Source organism: Chelon labrosus, assembly GCF_963514085.1.
Source record: "Chelon labrosus genome assembly, chromosome: 17".
Taxonomy (NCBI): Eukaryota; Metazoa; Chordata; class Actinopteri; order Mugiliformes; family Mugilidae; genus Chelon; species Chelon labrosus.
Genome location: NC_140350.1, coordinates 2,361,063 through 2,378,741, shown reverse-complemented (window position 1 = coordinate 2,378,741; position 17,679 = coordinate 2,361,063). Strand labels below are relative to the sequence as shown.

Genomic DNA, 17,679 nt, shown 5'->3' with positions numbered 1-17,679 from the left:
CAAGTGTGTATTAAATTTGTTGTCATAACAGGAGACATACACCGATGAGGCATAACATTATGACCACCTGCCTAATATTGTCTAGGTCTCCCTTGTGCCTCCAACACATTTTTCTGTATGAACTGTTCCTCTTCGTCTCTGTAACTTTAATCCCCTTCGGTCCACTGTCAGGAGTCAGAGCAAAATCTCTTCTCTGCTATAAAATGTTCATGTGTCACTACTGAACTAAAATCACATTAGCATTTTTCTTTCTCGGTTATGTTGGCAGGGTTTAATCAGGGTCGCTGTTTCAACACTTACATGCCTGCAAAGTTGAAGGAAAACGTACACCAATCTGGCATAACATTATGACCAAAGAACATGTTTTGAAATAAACCAATCATAACATTACGACCACCTTCCTAATATTGTGTATGTCTCCCTTGTGCCTCCAAAACAGTTGTGACTCATCAGAGAATGGACATGGGCCTTCTGAGGGTGTCCTGTGGTGTCTGGCAACAGAATGTTGATGGTGGGGCCCTTTGGGTCCTACGGGTTGAGGGGAGGGGCCTCTGTGGATCATCCCACAGATACTTGATCAGTTTGGGATCTATTGAATTTGGAGGCCAGGTCAACACCTTGTGCTGTTCTTCATGTTTGTTTTAGTTGTTCCTAAAGCGTTTTTGTGTGTGTGCCTGTGTCAGGCTGCATCCTGCTGGGGATGGCTGCTGCCATCAAGGAGTGTCATTGCTATGGGGTGGGGGTGCCTGGTCTGATCTAGGTGGGTGGTACATGTCTAAGTAACATCCACATGAATGCCAGGTCCAAAAGTTTCCCAGCAGAACACTGAATTGTCACAAGATGGTAAATGTTATTTACTTCTCCTGTCAGTGGTTTTAATGTTGTGGCCACCTAGGCTAGAAATTTCAAGCTTCAGATTATAAAATTAGGTAGAGAAAATGCATCTATACGACTAGCGTTATAATGTACATTATTAATTAACCTTCCTCCAAATAAACATACTTCTCTGGCCCCTGCCATTTCTGGAAAAGACAGCAAACACATTAAAAATTGTAAACACTATTGTCAATACCACAAGAAGGAAGAGTTCATATGGACTTTTCTCATGAATACACTAAACACAACGACATCAGAGGCACCTAAAGACCTGCTACCTTTTGTTGGTTCTTGGAATGCTTTTTTTTTTTGCCTTCTGGGGAAAAGGAAATATCATACAGTACATTGCTGTAGTGTGCTCCGCAAAGTATCCTATTGGAGATAAACTTTGCATTCCAATTCAATGTCTTTGATTTGTTTGTGAATCTCTTTGGTTTACCATCTCAGTGAAGTCAAACACAAATTCCATCAGCAGAAACAACATGCATGTTGATGAGTCAGAACTGTTTTGGAGGCACAAAGGAGACCTACACAATATTAGGAAGGTGGTCATAATATTATGCCTGATCGGTGTATTGTCTTTGTTTGCAAAACAAATGTCTGCAATATGAAATTGAAATCTCATCACCAATTTGTGAGCAGCATTTCCTGAACTTCATCAGCCCAAGAACAATGTCTCACTCTGCAAGATGGAAGGAAGAAATCTGAGATGATGGGTTCTTTGGTTTAGAATCGAATAATCACAGCACTGGTCAATCACTAGTGTATAATATATATCAAATTATGGTTTGGATGATCATATTATGGCAGGGTTCACTGTGCCTGGGGAGCAGAAGTGGAGGGAATCTTCACAGAGACTGCAAGCCTCACAGGAAATGATGATATATGAGAAGAGGTGAAGTATGTGGAGGTAAATCCCACCGAACAAAACTTTGCTTTCTGCTGTGGGCATCAATAAGCAGTTTCACCTGTGCCTGGAAATACATTTTATAGTGGCTGCAATATCATTAAACCTGACATCAGTTCAAGAACAAAAGAGTCTTTTACTGTGATGAAGCAAGTCAATCAGGTTATGAGATTCAACCACAAACATGCTCTGAAATTCCAAAATACTGGATACATAATGGCACTGAAGCGTAAAACCATATTAGGAAGTGTGCATGTTGTTTTTATAACAGTGTGTTTTTACAAAGATGGCAGCAAAAATATTTAATCCAATGTCCTATACATAAAACACAAAAAACAGCGGTGTAGATTAAATTTTGTCCCAAATTTGTCTTACAATCAAAAGGTCAGTATGTGTTCTGACACATGTTGATAAGCCAGAAGAGAGATGGCTGGTACAGGCAGTGTATTAAATATCAGATTAACTTCTGTAATCCCTCCACTAGTAATTTAGCATGTAAAACAATGTGGGTTGCTGTCATCCACTCTACAGCGCAGTAACAATGAGAAAGAGTCTATGTGTGTGCAGTCATGGTGGAGATCCCCCCCCCAAAGGAATATAACTGAGGTTAGAAGGCCTCTATCCTGCTGATTATGGGTAACCTATTGATAGGTTACTACAAGCGCTCACTGAGTCTGGTCATTTTTCAGAGGGAAAATGCTCAGCGGTAATGCAAACGCTGACAGCCAAGCACAGTAATTATAGATTACAGACATGGTTTAATGTTGTGCACTGAACACCTTTGCCAAGATTTTAAATGTTGGCTATGTCTCAACCTGCTTATTCAAAGAGGATGCTAAGTCTAAGGGGGAATTTGATCATCCTGCTCTATGTTTTGGAACATGAATGTTATGCCATCTGATTTTAATCTGGGGTTACTGGCCACTATCCTCTATTACCCATGAAGATCTAGTGGATGATTTAATCCAACCTGCAGTACTGTACTACAACTATACACCAATCCGCCACAACATTAAAACCACTGACAGGAGAAGTAAAAAACATTTACCATCTTGTGACAATCCAGTGTTCTGCTGGGAAACTTTTGGACCTGGCATTCATGTGGATGTTACTTAGACATGTAGCACCCACCTAGACCAGACCAGACAACCCCACCCTATAGCAATTACGCTCCTTGATGGCAGCAGCCATCCCCAGCAGGATGCAGCCTGACACAAGCACACACACAAAAATGCTTTAGGAAGAACTCAAAAAACATGAAGAACAGCACAAGGTGTTGACCTGGCCTCCAAATAGATCCCAAACTGATCAAGTATCTGTGGGATGATCCAGAGAGGCCCCTCCCCTCAACCTGTAGGACCCAAAGGTCCCCACTAACAACATTGTGTCGCCAGACACCACAGGACACCCTCAGAAGGCTCATGTCCATTCTCTGATGAGTCACAACTGTTTTGGAGGCACAAGGGAGACCTACACAATATTAGGAAGGTGGTCATAATGTTATGATTGGTTTATTTCAAAACATGTTCTTTTCTTTTATTCTTCGAAAATGATGTACTATCCCATCGTGCTGTTACTAGCGAAAGCCAAATGTTGGCTAGTATTTTGACCATTACAATTTAACTTTAACCATTCTGACTCTGATAAATCTGCTCTTAAGGGAGATTTGTGGATTTTCTTTTACTATGACATTTGTGTGTAAGTGGACAGTTCAAACTTAAAAGCTTCATGGTCAGGGATGCAGGATATTCTGTTACTATTTCTTCTTCAATTACACTCATTCAAGCACACGTTCAAAAACTGAAACTTTCAAAAACTTTCAAATACCACTAAAGCATCTAATAAGCTGTATTGTGGTATTAAAATGTCATGGATCAGTGTCACTGAATGTAAATGTGCCTTTATGGTTGTGAATAATGGTCTAAAATCATATAACTAAACAACTCTAGTTCTATATTTTCACTATGTATAACAGCTCAGGTACAGCAGTGTTAAATCATACATAAGAGCTTTAAAACTCTCAGCAAGGACATCAGCTCTGACACTGCCAAGAAGATGTTCAGAGACCCGCCTCTGAATGTAAAACAGGGGTGTGGAGGCAAATGAGTGACCTCTGGGGATTAGTGAGGTTTTTTTTTTTTTTTTTTTATGTGTGTGTGAGGGTGTGTTCGTGCTTAGAAACATAAGTTATTTTATGGTTGTTACACAAAAAGGATAGCACCAGTGGTCAGCTATTTTATGGTACTAGTGCAGTGCAGTCAAATGATGATTAAACATCTTGTTTCACAATTTGTTTTCGACACAATGTCTTAAATAATTCAATATTTTCTTGTCTTGTTTGTGAGAAATTAGTTTAGCCCACAAACAGTTAAATTTAACCACACTGATTTGGACAAACACACTTTCTATGCTCTCTCCCCTCGTGGATATACATCCACACAGTATCAATCCTCACTCGTCCTCAATCAAGCCTGTGTCAATAGTAATCAGTGCACGGCGGTCTAGCATAGGAGCACCTATCAGCTCCCAAAGGGTAACACAACACAAAAGTACTATCCATGACAACACTGGTCTGAACAAGCCCCTCCTACTGACAGCTGGCTTTTTGTGCACCACGGCTGAGTAGTGGCCTTGTTTCCCTTTGCTTGGGCAGTTCAATAACTAATCTCAATGCAGCCAGCAGCATGTAGCTTTGAAAATGAGGAGGGCAGGACCAATGGAAAGTCATAATGTGCCTGTCAGGGATGTGTCGGTTAACTGCTAGACTTATGCTGGTTCACATGGGGATTTATAGAAAGGCCAGAAATAACGCACACACCTTAGGCACATATATTTGAAAAGATGGGTATTTCCACTATACTATATGTATTTTGAAGGAAACCAAAACCTCCTTTCTTTTTAGTTTAATATACAGCAGCACGTCCAGCATAAGTCTTAGGGAGCATCTTTTGAATACTTTGAAATTGAATTATCCATGTTTCAATTTCTGCACCATTGCACTCGGAGAGACCTTGTTTTTAATGTGTATGTGCATACATTTTTGTTTCCTTTTCATACAGAATGCAGTTGAATTATAGTCTGAATGGTCTCTAACCTCTCCATTCTTGTTTGTCCACCTCGTGTTATGATTAGATTTTGACAAAAACAATTGAATGAATGCATTTTGTTCAGAGGAGGAAGATCAATCAAAAGATAGTCAGTCAGAATTGATTTAAATTATTTATGAAAATTACACTTTAAGTAGCATGATGACCTGACGAATGATCCCTCAGCCGACAGTTACTTGCAACACACTCTAAACTGGACAATACAAACAGCAGACTGCCCCGATGTTACAGCACACAGGGCACGCGAGCAGCCACCTCCCTGTGTCGCATGCAGGCTAATGAACAGCAGGCTCGTGCTCTTGATGGAGGAGCCTATTGGGCCACAAGAACCGTGTGTACTCACCACTTTCTGCTTGGACACACACAAACAATTGGACACGTCTGGAGCGCTTGGGGCCCAAAGCCCGAGGATGGGCAGATGGTGCCCGGGATTGAGGGCCGCACCCCCATTAACATGAGAAAAGAGGGGGACAGAGGCGGGGGAACAGGTACCCTCTCTCCTATTTTCTCCTTCTATAGAGATTAGAGAGAGGGGGTGACTCATTTACCCAACAGAGTCTGTGGCACTAATTTGAAACCCAATTAGGGATCCTCACAGTTGATATTCTCTGCTGTCAGCAGAGAATATCAACTGTGAGGATCCTGCTTGAAGAAAGCCGCACCTATAGTTGCATAAAAATACAGATGACGTCCAGTTCATTTACCTGAATCGTACCTGCACGTTTATTTTTGTGGTTTAGAATTATAGGTGAAGACCTAATATTTGATTATTATATAAACAGCGTCTTTGTGTAGTGTCAGTTCATACAGAGTTTTACAATGTTAACAGGATTGCTGTAATTTCTGGGAGAGCATTGATAGCTGCGTGACAGTTATTGTTGTTTTTAATAATTTCTAATGTTTAAATACCAGTGGTTGATGCTGTCAAATGTTCTTCTATATATACGATAAATCTCTGATTTGATGGATATATTTGCTTGGTTTTGATGTTGAGAGAGCTCTAAGGCTGGCCATGGCAACCTGGTATTAAACTTGAATGTTTTAGAACCTGGTAATGTTGTCTCTCAGTTTCATTATCATTATTATTATTATCAGCCAAACACAATGATAAGTTACTTGATGTGACAAAAAAATCCTCCTAGTCCTATAATCTGACCTATACCATTTTCAAAATAGAGCTTTCACAGATTACTTGAGAGCTGACTTTCTTCCCACTGTAGAGATCTTGTACGAAAAACACAAACACTCCTGTTACCACAGCTGCAAAAGGAATTGCCAGAGCCTCTCTTTTGACTCATTAATCAAGACGACCACAATGTGGTATCACTTTCTTAAAAAGAAAGAAAGAAAGAAAGAAATAAAGAAAGAAAAACATTATCTCTTTTATACCTCATTTATAAACTAAAATAAATAGGGAAAACTGGAACTGGAACATTTTATGTTTGAGTTTGCTGCAATGCAACAATCATTATCACTATACAGCGTGAATCAGAAAAAAGGCTCTAAAGAGAAAAAGTAAGACTGAGAAATGAAATACTGCCAATGTGCATTTCTGCAGGTGCACATGCACATTCATTATAGTTGCATATTGCTATAATCAATATCGTGTTTTGTCTCCATCTTGTGGTTATCCAGGGGACTGCTGATGTCGCCAGTAAATTCTGGCGTCCTTCTTGTACTTCAGCTCTGCGTTTGCATGTTCTCTCTGTGCCTGCGTGGGTTCTCTCTGGATGCTCTGGCTTCCTTCCACCGTCCAAAGACATGCTGGTTAGGTTAACTGGCGATTCTAAATTGGCCGTAGGCGTGCATGGATGGTGCAACCCCCTCCCATGACCCCCTTGAGGACAAATGGTTATGTAAAATGAATGAACAAATGAATATTCACTTTTTTGCATTTATTATAGTGAATCATCCACAAAAGCAGAAGTGAAGGTTGGTGAAGACACAATGCTTGGTCACTTTTATTTTAAATAATCTTTTGTTCGGCACCTTGCTGTGTTCCCATACAAAGACAGTGGGTTAAATAAAATAAAAATAACTCAACTGCACATGTAAAACTTCACACAGAAGTGAGATCAGCAATAATTCTTCTTGTAAATTTTAACTCTGATATTTCTCCTGCACTGACTGACAAAATGATCAGCAAGGCCTCCACAGTAGCGTATATTTTTTGCAAGGAAGGGCCTGGTTGTTATAATTCAGATCACAAAGACTATTTGGTGAAATAAATGCCTGTGATTTCAATCTGAGGGTTAAACACTAGCTTTCACCAAATCCAGTTGATGGGTGCAGTATTTAAGTAAACGACCACAATTATGTGGCGATGGAAGTGATAAGAGTCTGCCTTGCTACCTCAGCAAAATGTCCTGCTAGTTCAAATACAGATTCAGGCTTGCTTTAAAACACTGGTTAGTCTTTGTAAATTGTAGCCATGGTTGTGATAACCAAAAGGTTCTTTCCTTTCCTTTGGCTTTAAGCTGTATTGCATTGTGTTTTGTGGACAGAAGAGTCCAAAGTAGATTAATTTGGTCTGAACAAGATGCATCATGGCTGGAGATGAAAAAAACACTGCATTCGAGAATTAGAACCTCATTCTGTCCGTGAAACATGGGAGAGGTAATGTCCTTGTTTGGGCCTATTTTGCTGCGTCTCAGCCAGAATGGCTCTTCATTGAAGGACCAATGAATTCTAAATTATCCCAGCGAATTCTAAAAGAAAATGTCAGGAAATCTGTCTGTGAGCTGAATATGAGAAACTGGGTCATGCAGGAGGACAATGATCCCAAGCACAGTTTTACGAATTAATGGTTAAATAAGAACAAAATGAATGTTTTGGAATGGCTCAGTCCTAATCTTAAACCAACAGAAATCCTGACTTGAAGCAAGCAAGTAAATTTAAGGAAACCCACCAACATTTAGTTGCTGTTATTGCTATTTGGGGGGGGGGGTCACACCTGATACTGATCACTTAATTTTGCACCTCACAGGTACGTACAAATTATTTATTTATTTTCTTGAATAAACAAATGCACATGTATAACATTTCAGTTTTATTTGTTTGACTGGTTTGGGCCTGCTGATGTAGAAAATACAGAGACACTATATGCATAATATCGAGTAAATACATTTCGAGCTGAAATATATTGAAACAACGAATCCTAATGTTTGTCTACATGGGCTATATGAATACAAACACAACATAATTTGATATTATGTTAGGGCTAAATCGTTTAGTCGATATTCACTAACAATAAATTAACTTGTATTGATTATTTAGGTTAAGGAAACGATTGTGCAGCGTTGTGCAATTGTTTTTTTACCTATCTACGTTAATGTGAATTACTAAGTGATTTATTTTTAAAATGCTTCTTAATCGATAAGGAAACTAATCAGTGGTATATCCTAACATTAAGCATTAGTTGTGAGCTCATTATAATATCCTAGAGAGGAGTCCTCCTCGCCACCTTGTGGGCACCAGTCAGAGATCTCCGCCCCAGTCATCTTGGGCTACAGCTCGAAGCCCGGATGCGCCGCCATGCCGACTCTATCAGCGAATGGAATAATTTATTCACCAACCTGCCTGACACTGGCCGACTAGGAGTTGACTGAAGAAGTCGACAAGGCAGTTTGGAGGACAGTGGTATCTTAGTCGCGAACACACCGACACGGAATAGCCGCGGCGTGTCTACTTGTGTCCCTATTGCTAACCTCCCCCGTTGTGTTGATGTAGGGACACTTGTGTGCTAGCTACGCTAACGTTAGCTCGACTCGAGAGAGTGCGGAGTAGTGACAGTCCGGCCGGAGGCGGGGAGAGCTGCGAGGTGAGACTGTTATTTTGATGGTGACTACACTGTTGACAGCAAGCTAATGCGTGGCGGGGAGATAGTATCGCTTTCATAAACGTTTTTTTGTGGTGGTCAGGCAAAGGCATATCGAGCTGGCTACTTGGCTGTGGGTCTAATAAGGCTTGTTGGACAGAGAGAAGCTGAACGTTTAATCGACGTTTCAGTCCTCTGGCCCGCGGTAGACGAGCTAGTAGCTAGCTTGCTAACTGGATAACACAGGGACTCCCAAACTTTTCAGGTCAGTAACCCCTGAGCAGACATGCTTCACATGGGAGATTGCCAGGCTGATAAGGGTGTAGTCCCATAGACTCCGTAAAGGGAGAGCTTTGGTGTTCTTGTAATCCTGTATTAGGGCATGAGAGTGAAAAGTAAGACGTAATTTTATACACCATCTTCTGTAAATACAAAGTGATTAGCCACAATGACTTCTCAGACTCCTATAGGGCCAACATAACTGTAATGTTGACCAACTTAATGACATTTAGCACGTCTGAATATGTTGTATTGCAGCAGTGTGGCAACAACTAGTTTAAAGTAACATTGTTAACACATAAAAGGTTTATTGTGTTCAGCAGGTTTTATTGTGCTTTATGGTTTCCCTTTGTTTTTCTGTGATTTTCAGTCCTGCAAAACTTCCCATGTCTTCAACAACTCTGGAAACCAGAAGAGATGTCTCTTGATGAGGATTCTGCGAAAACTGGCAGCACACAGGCCAGCTCGTCTTCATCGCTGCAGCTCACGGATTGTACTCGGGGTTACAGCAATCTGTCCGTGATGATGGAGGGAACTGCAGCCACCTCTGACTTTGCAGCTGCTTGTCCTGTCCCCGGCACTGCAGCCTCGCCAAAACACACCAGCACAACCGACGCACTAAACCTCTCGGACAATGCTAGTCAGAGAGCCAGAGGGAACGAGAATAGCATCAATCGCAGGAACAGCTTTCATCATTCCAAACAACAACAACAACAACAACAACAACAACAGACAAAACTAACAAAGCGACGCAACACCGCAAACTCTAGCTTCAAGCATCCAACGTCTGGAAAGAGGAGACGAAGGGCCAACTCCGAGAGTGACTCCGTCCTGCCTACCAACTTCCTCTTGGGTGGGAACATTTTTGACCCGCTGAATCTCAACAGCCTGCTCGATGAGGAGGTCAACAAGGCACTGAATGCAGAGACCCCCAAATCCTCGCCACTGCCAGCGAAGAGTCGAGACCCTGTGGAGATACTCATCCCCAGAGACATCACAGATCCACTGAACCTAAACAGTGGGATAGCAGACAGCAGCTTTTTGGTATCCCCCTACAAGAGTGGAGGAAGGAAAAGACACCGCAATAGGCACCATGGAGGAGGAGGAGGAGGAGGTGCGGGTGGAAGTGGGATTTCAGCCACTCAGATCAACCTCTCAGAATCAGGAAAAAGTGAGGTTAAAACTGCCACTTCCACACTGCATCCAGGTACAGTAGATTCTTTATCTGCACCTGATGTCTCCAAAGAGTCCAACAGTTTCTCCAGTGTTACTGGGGAATCCCATGAGCACACAGCTGACTCTTCAGCCAGCTGCAAGGAGGAGATGACGTCTGTATCCGCAGAGGATTCCACCTCTTCCCTGTCAGGGGCACCAAACCAGCACACAAGCAGACGCAAGCGAAGGCGCAATTCAGGCAAAATGGAGGCCCCTGTGACCCATTCTACTCCCATCGGAAAGTCTGCTACTGGCGACAAGAGCTGTGGTACAGCAAGAAATTCTAATTCCTTCCACACACCAAGAAGTGGTCCCAAAACAGGATCAGGGCTTCGCCAGCACCAGCAGCCCTACAACCAGTCTAAGGAACAGCAGAAGAAGTTTCAGTATGGGAACTACAATAAGTATTATGGCTACCGCAACCCAGGCAATAATGAAGACCCACGTGTACGCGTGCTTCGTCCAGAGTGGTTTGAAGGTAAACATGTACTAGATTTGGGTTGCAATGCAGGCCACCTAACCCTCTATATTGCCAAAATGCTAAGACCTGCCCGTGTATTGGGCCTAGATATTGATGGTGGTCTGATACATGCAGCTCGAAAGAACATTAGACATTATCTGTCTGAGCTGCAGACCCAAGAGGCCAGACGTGCAGCACAGGGGGCAAAGACTACTAAATCAGTGGAGAGGAATGGAAATGAGAGACACACAGGCACAGAAAAGAAGCACAATGAAGCCGAGAGCAGGGATGAAAACGGGAGACCAGTTAAAGGAGAAGGTGGCCCTGCAGAGGCTGTAAATGACAATGACTCCTGTCACACACATGAGACGGGGACCCAGAGGCAGGACAGCAAAACAGAGCAAACAAAGCAGGAGGACTGTGATTCACCCCCTGCAGATCACTCTGTGAGCTGCTCTTTTCCAGTGTCCCTACGGATCTCCAGGGGCCCCATTGCTGCACCTCCACTAATGGACACATCCACCACACAGCCTGGAGAGTTCCCCTCAAATGTGTCATTTATCAAGGTAATACAGCATTTTGTGTGTAAACATTGTTTGGCAGTATGGCTGAGATATCTGTGCTTTTGCATTTCACTGCAGTTTGTATATTAATGTTAAGGTAATGGCAGAAACTCTTCAAAATGAGGACTTTCTGACTTCACAAGAGGGCTAAATGCTTTCTCTCACTGGGACCTGATGATGATGATGATGATGATGATAATAATAATCCTTTTGCTTCTAAATTGGGAGTGGCACTGTCACAGCTCAGTCATTTCCATTGCAGTGCTGCAATCTGCAGCATGTGGCATCTGCATATGCTATTAAACATATGATATGAGGTTTTTATACCAAAAAATAGCAGTAGCTATGAATTGCACTCAGAGGTAACACTGTACTGAGTATGATACAATTTGTAATCAAACAAAATGTCCCCATTGGTGATTCATGGCCTTTTCGTGTCTGACTTGTAGTCTCATAGATTGCAACTATATTAAGTAAAATACATTTCAGAATCAGTCTGTATGTTTGACAGTTGAATAGTTCTGCAATACCTTAAGACAAAAATACCTGCCTCCAAGCTATTCCTAAAGATTTTCATTAAATTCTACAACAAATAAATAACCGTAAAGAAACTAAAAAAGTATAGTATTATCCCAAGCAACACCTGGAGCTGCATGGTTTTAACAAAATTAACCACCAGCTAACAAACAAATATGTTTAGAAACAGCTCTGTGCTGTATAGCTCAACTTGAACATTCACACTGTCACAACAAATCAATACTAACTCGCCATTCAGCATTATAAAAATATACAACAGAAATCTCTTAAAGGACTTCCACACAGCAGACATCTGTAACAATGTGACTACATGCAATCCAATCATTTTCAAAATACCTTGAATAGGCCCCTATATCAACGATCCAGTACCCTTTGGGACATCCCTGTAGGGAAGGCACAGCTATATTAATATCAATATACCTGTGTATACCCGTATACCTATTAATGATGCCTTAGTTCCTTTGAGTTTCCCAGAAAGCCATGACATATGCACAAAAGTAGATAAAATGAGAACGGTCTGCTTAACTTTAACCTTTGGTTGTAAAAGACCTCGGTATCTCCCACTTAATGTGGTAATTGTATACAAATAATATGCAACTTTATTTTAACTAGTTCAAATTGATTTTGGAGGGAATTGAAAATGGAAGCGGCAAAGAGGAATCGGGCATCAGCCTATCATGTTGACACATTTTCTTCAATAAAAATAAAGTCCTACTATTGTTTCTAGTGAAGATTCTCTCCACTCCATTGGCCTTGTACTTTGCAGGCTTTGTGCAGGCAGCCACATGAATTAGTTCAATGCAGAACCTATTGTGTTTCTAAATGAAATCGATAACTTCCTTCTTCAGTTCATTCTGTAAATCGCTGAAACGCACAACACAAGATAGATTTCAGGGCAAAATAACAGCATGCCTAGTGTTTGTTTGACAGACAAATCCACAGTGACTGCAAACAAGAGTCTCTATCTGTGGTGGTAAAAGCCTTTAGCCATTCGTGGCTGACATCATTCTCTTGACTTGAAGCCTTCATCAGAGTGAAGCAGAGTGTTGACAAGACTCAAAGGCTTGTACCAAGCCTGGGTTACACCTGTGTTTTTCCATTTCAAAATGTCTACTGAGAAAATGGTCAGTTGTTCCTAGTTTTATTTATTTAAGAGAGGGAACAAATAACACTCTTCCTCTGTTCCTCTTTTACTCTGCTGAATTTTCTCATTCATCATCAGTATGCATCAGCTTAGCTCTGACAGTGGCGCTTGGCAGTTAATTTCTCATCAGGAATAATGGTACACTGTAATTTGGCCAATTGTGACCCATTCCCTTTAAAATTTAGAGGGTATTCCTCCTCAATAACCTTGCATTTATGCTACATTGCTGATGCTACCAGTATGTGTGGTTGCTCGTTTAGTATAACTATAGGATGCTTTCTCAAATGTAGCTTCTTATTAAATTCTTATTTGAACCAAAACTGATGTCCAAGAGCAATTATATCAGTAGGTTGATCTTCACTTTTTACCACTCAGTCATGGACAACAACCCTGAACTAATACGTTTTCATCAATGCTGTTGATGTTTCTTAGCTACAGAAATAATTTGCTCATGTTTCAGAAGAAGTCTTTATCACAGCCATAGCTGCAAAGAAATGTTTGCCCTTTCAAGGCCATATTTTCCTCACCTCACTTCTCCCCTCCTTCAGGCCAATTATGTACTGGAGAACGATAATCTTCTTTTGACTCAGCGGCCGGAGTATGACGTGATCCTTTGCCTGAGCGTTACCAAATGGGTTCACTTGAACTGGGGAGACAGTGGCCTCAAACGGCTTTTCAAGAGAGTCTACAGACATCTCCATCCTGGAGGGATGTTCATCCTGGAGCCTCAGCCCTGGGAGTCCTACGTGAGGAGAAAGAAGTTGACTGTAAGAAGCTGACCAGAGTTTTTCTATCTATATGTTATCATTTTAAGGCTTGGTTGTTCGGCTGAAATATAACATTCCTTCTTTTTCACCTGACAGGATAATATTTGCAAGAATTATCACAGCATCCGCCTCAAACCTGACCAGTTTTCATCATATCTTACAAGCGACGTGGGCTTCACCAGTTTTGAGTACATCGGGGCCCCCAAGTGTTCAGTAAGAGGTAACTACTCAGTGAATTGTCAGGGCAGTTTTATTCTCTATATGTTATTCACCACCATAGCTTAATGTTTCCTTTTTCCCCATTGTGATAGGTTTTCAGAGGCCAATCTATATATTTCACAAATGACCACCCCTGCCTTGAACATGATTGAATGTGAGTAGCCTAAACCTCCATCTTACATTCAAGCCTGCCAGCTGCACTGGACTTCAAGGAATCGTCTGAGTCCTTAATGGTTACTCCAGCTTTGGATGCTGAAGATGAATATCAGAAAGGAAATTTGGACCAAAAGTGGAATAAATTTTGTAAAGATCTGTCGTGAAGAGACATCTATCAGAATCCTGTGTGACCACAAATATCTTAAGAAAAGTCTGGAGTGAACTCGGATGTGGAAGAAGTGCTCATCTGATCATTTCCTCTGACCTAGCGTTGACAATGCCCCAGTTTGATGCAATTGTGTTTGAATATCTTTGGCCATGTACCTTTACTTTTAGAGCAATGTTTTGTGCTTCGGCATCACCATACATCATTCATTCTAGGATTGGGCGATAGGGCAGACTTATTCAGTCCTTCACCACCAATTTATCAACTTTTAGTGTACTGCTGGATTCTAAAGCCATTAAACAGAGATCATTTAACCGTTTTAGAAAGCCACACTGAATTGCAGGTAATGTATTTTATGCTGTTCAGGACACGCAGGCTTTTCATGAATGAAGCGCGTAACTGGCAGTCCCACTGATGGCATATAAATCACACCTTACTGGTGCTGGCTTATGTTCGAAGCCTTCAGTCCTGTTCCAGCAGGCATACAAATGCAGGCCATCATTTTGGTGAATTTAAAACAGCCAAACAAAACCAATCAGCCGTGAATTCAGTGTAACACTAATAGCTGATGTATTTGGCCCATCCTGCCACACAGATATGTTGCTTGTTTTTGTTTATTACTTTGTAAAATATGCCTTAGAGCTGAATTAACTTTGTCACAGTGTGTGATTTTTCAGTGAAATTATGAAAAGCTCCTAAACTGCACAAAGACCTGTGTGTCTTGTAAAAACATACAATGAGAAAAGTTCATTTCAAACTGCATGACTTAACAGTCATGTTAAATAACATCATAACATGTAGACTGTATTAAGTGCTCACATTTTACCTAAAACTCTTAAATCTAAATTTGAAAGATCTCTACGTTCTACTGTCTCAAGAAAAATGGACCCAGCTGGTCAGAGTGCAAACATTCTGACTCATTTGAACTAATTAGGAAAAGACAAATCACTTCAAGGTTCTTTAAGATATTACATTGCTACATCCTAATGGCGGTTATTAATTAATTTGCTCTGTGAGGACACTGTTGACTCATGTCAAGATAATTCAGCGGCGAGACTATTTTGCAAAGATCTGCAGCATGCATTGAACTATTTTTATTTTTATATTATTTTAAGCCATATCCCTAATTAATGTGTTGTGTACAATGTCCTTCATGAGGTTACAGAGCCTCCAGAAAGGTCACAGAGTATTCTTTGGGTGACTACTTTTGCTTTCCTCCCAGTGTGCTTTACATTCATTTTGCTCCATATTGGTGCTGTCCAGTTATAACGCAGAGCAACTTTAGGGAAACTAAACCAAACCGCTAGGGAAGCTACGATGATGTGACTCTCTATATGAAGCATTTTGCAAGGCTTATCTCTTACAAAATCCAGCTGCTCTGCCCGGTTGTGATGGTTTAATCTGTTCCTGGATATATGGTTATTGTTCAGATGTTAATGGTTGAGTCTGCTGTCCTATGCCAGACACATGTTGCCAACACAGTAGTTTAGGAATACAGTAGGATACCTTGAATACCACACAGATTAAACAACTTTTCAGCTATAATCTTAACAACTAGAACAGCCATGGCTACAACAACAATCACAGTGACAGCTGCATCATCCCAAGGCTGCAGAGATCCAGTCTGTTCTGATAGTGGTCAGAGAGAGAGAGCTAATGAACCACTTCCTCTAGTTTTCTTTCTAAATGCTATGATGCTGACTTTTTCTTGAGAAGGCACAGCTGACTCCCACTGTAGTCCAACCACAGGCAGTCTAACTATATTGCATGAAACTGTATTTTAATACAGCTCAGAGGAAATATAAAACTTATTGCGAGGTAAAACGTTGTGACCTTTCAGGGGCTCCGTAGACTGAGAACACAACCGAGTGTAAAATTTGAGGCAGAGAACTGTTATTAGTTGCTGCATCATCTTGAGTTTATAAATCAAATGAGTCACTTGCATCGATTTTCTAATTTGACTCAACTTCTTTGAGACTCTGCAAAAATTCTTAGAAAATAGATTGTTTCTTAAAATATATCCAGGGTTTTTTTTTTTTTTTTTAAAACCAATTTGAAAAGGCTGTTTGTATTAACATGCTGGCAACATTTATTATGGGTGTTTTGCTCTCTGTTTGATACAATATGGCATCACAGTTTTAGCCTTTGACTTGATCGGGACAGTTTTGGGTTACAGGCAGTCAGTCAGTCATTGTGATTGTATCTTTATTGGTGTGTACTGAGCACCACTGCTTTTAAGTGGCTGGGACAAAAAGTGACTGGTTCAGTTATAGCATTTGGCATACTAGGGCAGGAGTGACAGATGATATGTTTCTATTTTAGTAAATGATCTGTGTAAATACCTTTGCAAATTTTGTTTAACTTTTGTCAATATTAAGTTCATTACGGCTTTTGCCATTTGAGTTTGTGTGTTTTTTTTCAAAATGTATTTTGCCAATTTATGAATGAATCTTTTTTGTGTTCAGAAACAGATTAGTAATCCAGCTTTGTAACAACAAATGAACATGTACATTGCGAAGTTCTGTTGTTTTTGCTTTGTTCTGTCCTGGCAGGCACATTGATTGTTAGATTAGTGCTTTATTATTTTATTATTTTTTTTTTATATAAATCTTTTGGAAAGAGTGTTGGTGTCATTGCACTCTCATTTCACTTCATTTGACATGTTAACTTTTCTTTCAGACTTTTTCTAACAAGTCATGGAGCTGCAGTTAATCTGTAAACTGAAGCTACAGGCTACATTTTGATTTAAAAGTGAGATTTCTCCTTTGGCCCATCAGACACAGGGCACCAGATCACACTTTTTCTCCTAAGCTAAGACAATCGGATTCTCAGGCTTAGATCAGCCCACTGCTGTAATTTCAAGGGCATTTTTCTTTTGCATTATTAACAGATATTTTCCCTCTTGCAGGTCGTTTAATCATTTCATTAAGAAAATAATTGTTTAAAGCTAATTTGTGCTTTGCCACCAAGGTTAAAGTTTGCACCTTACTGTCTTAGTGGTATATGCCTGACTTGTAAGTCCAGGTATTCAAACTAAAGCATGTCTTTTGTTGGAGATGTAAAATTACATGTTGTCATATACAGTGCTGTTTAAACCTTTTGTACTCCCCTTGAGGTTTTGATTAGGTTTTGTGCAGTCTGTGTCATTTTTAGGAAATTAAATGAAAAGGAGTTAGAGAAATTACTCCCCCTTAGTTTTATTACTATTTCAAAAATGTACTGTGCTCAGATCTAATATTCAGGTTGTGGCTGTGTGCAGTGGAATTAATATCATTTCATTGGAATAAATGTTTTTAAATTCATGAAGAAAAAAAAGCTGCAGGATACAGGTTTATATGGTGCTAAGAAAACTTAATTCAAGTACATACATTGAGATAAAGGAAATGCATTTGTGGAATCACACCCTTTGGTCCTCTGGCTTTTGGCTGAGATAAAACACATTCTGAGTTTTATTTTACAAAAATAT

At 40.5% G+C, this 17,679-nt stretch overlaps 1 protein-coding gene across 3 annotated transcripts; it reads left to right on the top strand.

The window, feature by feature from the left end:
• The first annotated feature begins 8,486 nt into the window (after positions 1-8,486).
• mepcea (methylphosphate capping enzyme a) lies at positions 8,487-16,835 on the top strand. Of its 3 annotated transcripts, XM_084564658.1 has the most exons (6): positions 8,487-8,710; positions 8,811-8,972; positions 9,357-11,227; positions 13,454-13,672; positions 13,769-13,892; positions 13,984-16,835. In XM_084564658.1, the coding sequence occupies exons 3-6, from the start codon at positions 9,404-9,406 to the stop codon at positions 14,016-14,018; spliced, it is 2,202 nt and encodes a 733-aa protein (XP_084420784.1). In that variant the 5' UTR covers positions 8,487-8,710; positions 8,811-8,972; positions 9,357-9,403; the 3' UTR covers positions 14,019-16,835. The 3 variants fall into 3 exon arrangements, with proteins under 3 accessions (XP_084420784.1, XP_084420785.1, XP_084420783.1); XM_084564659.1 differs by lacking the exon at positions 8,811-8,972; XM_084564657.1 differs by lacking the exon at positions 8,487-8,710 and having other exon boundaries at positions 8,733-8,972.
• The last annotated feature ends 844 nt before the right edge of the window (positions 16,836-17,679 follow it).

What these genes read in the sequence shown, in the direction of transcription:
- mepcea (XM_084564659.1), top strand. Translation starts at nt 9,404, where the DNA reads ATGTCTCTTGATGAGGATTCTGCGAAAACTGGCAGCACACAGGCCAGC. An exon ending in CAAATGTGTCATTTATCAAG is followed by an intron (nt 11,228 to 13,453) that starts GTAATACAGCAT and finishes CCCCTCCTTCAG; the next exon opens with GCCAATTATGTACTGGAGAA. An exon ending in CCCCAAGTGTTCAGTAAGAG is followed by an intron (nt 13,893 to 13,983) that starts GTAACTACTCAG and finishes CCATTGTGATAG; the next exon opens with GTTTTCAGAGGCCAATCTAT.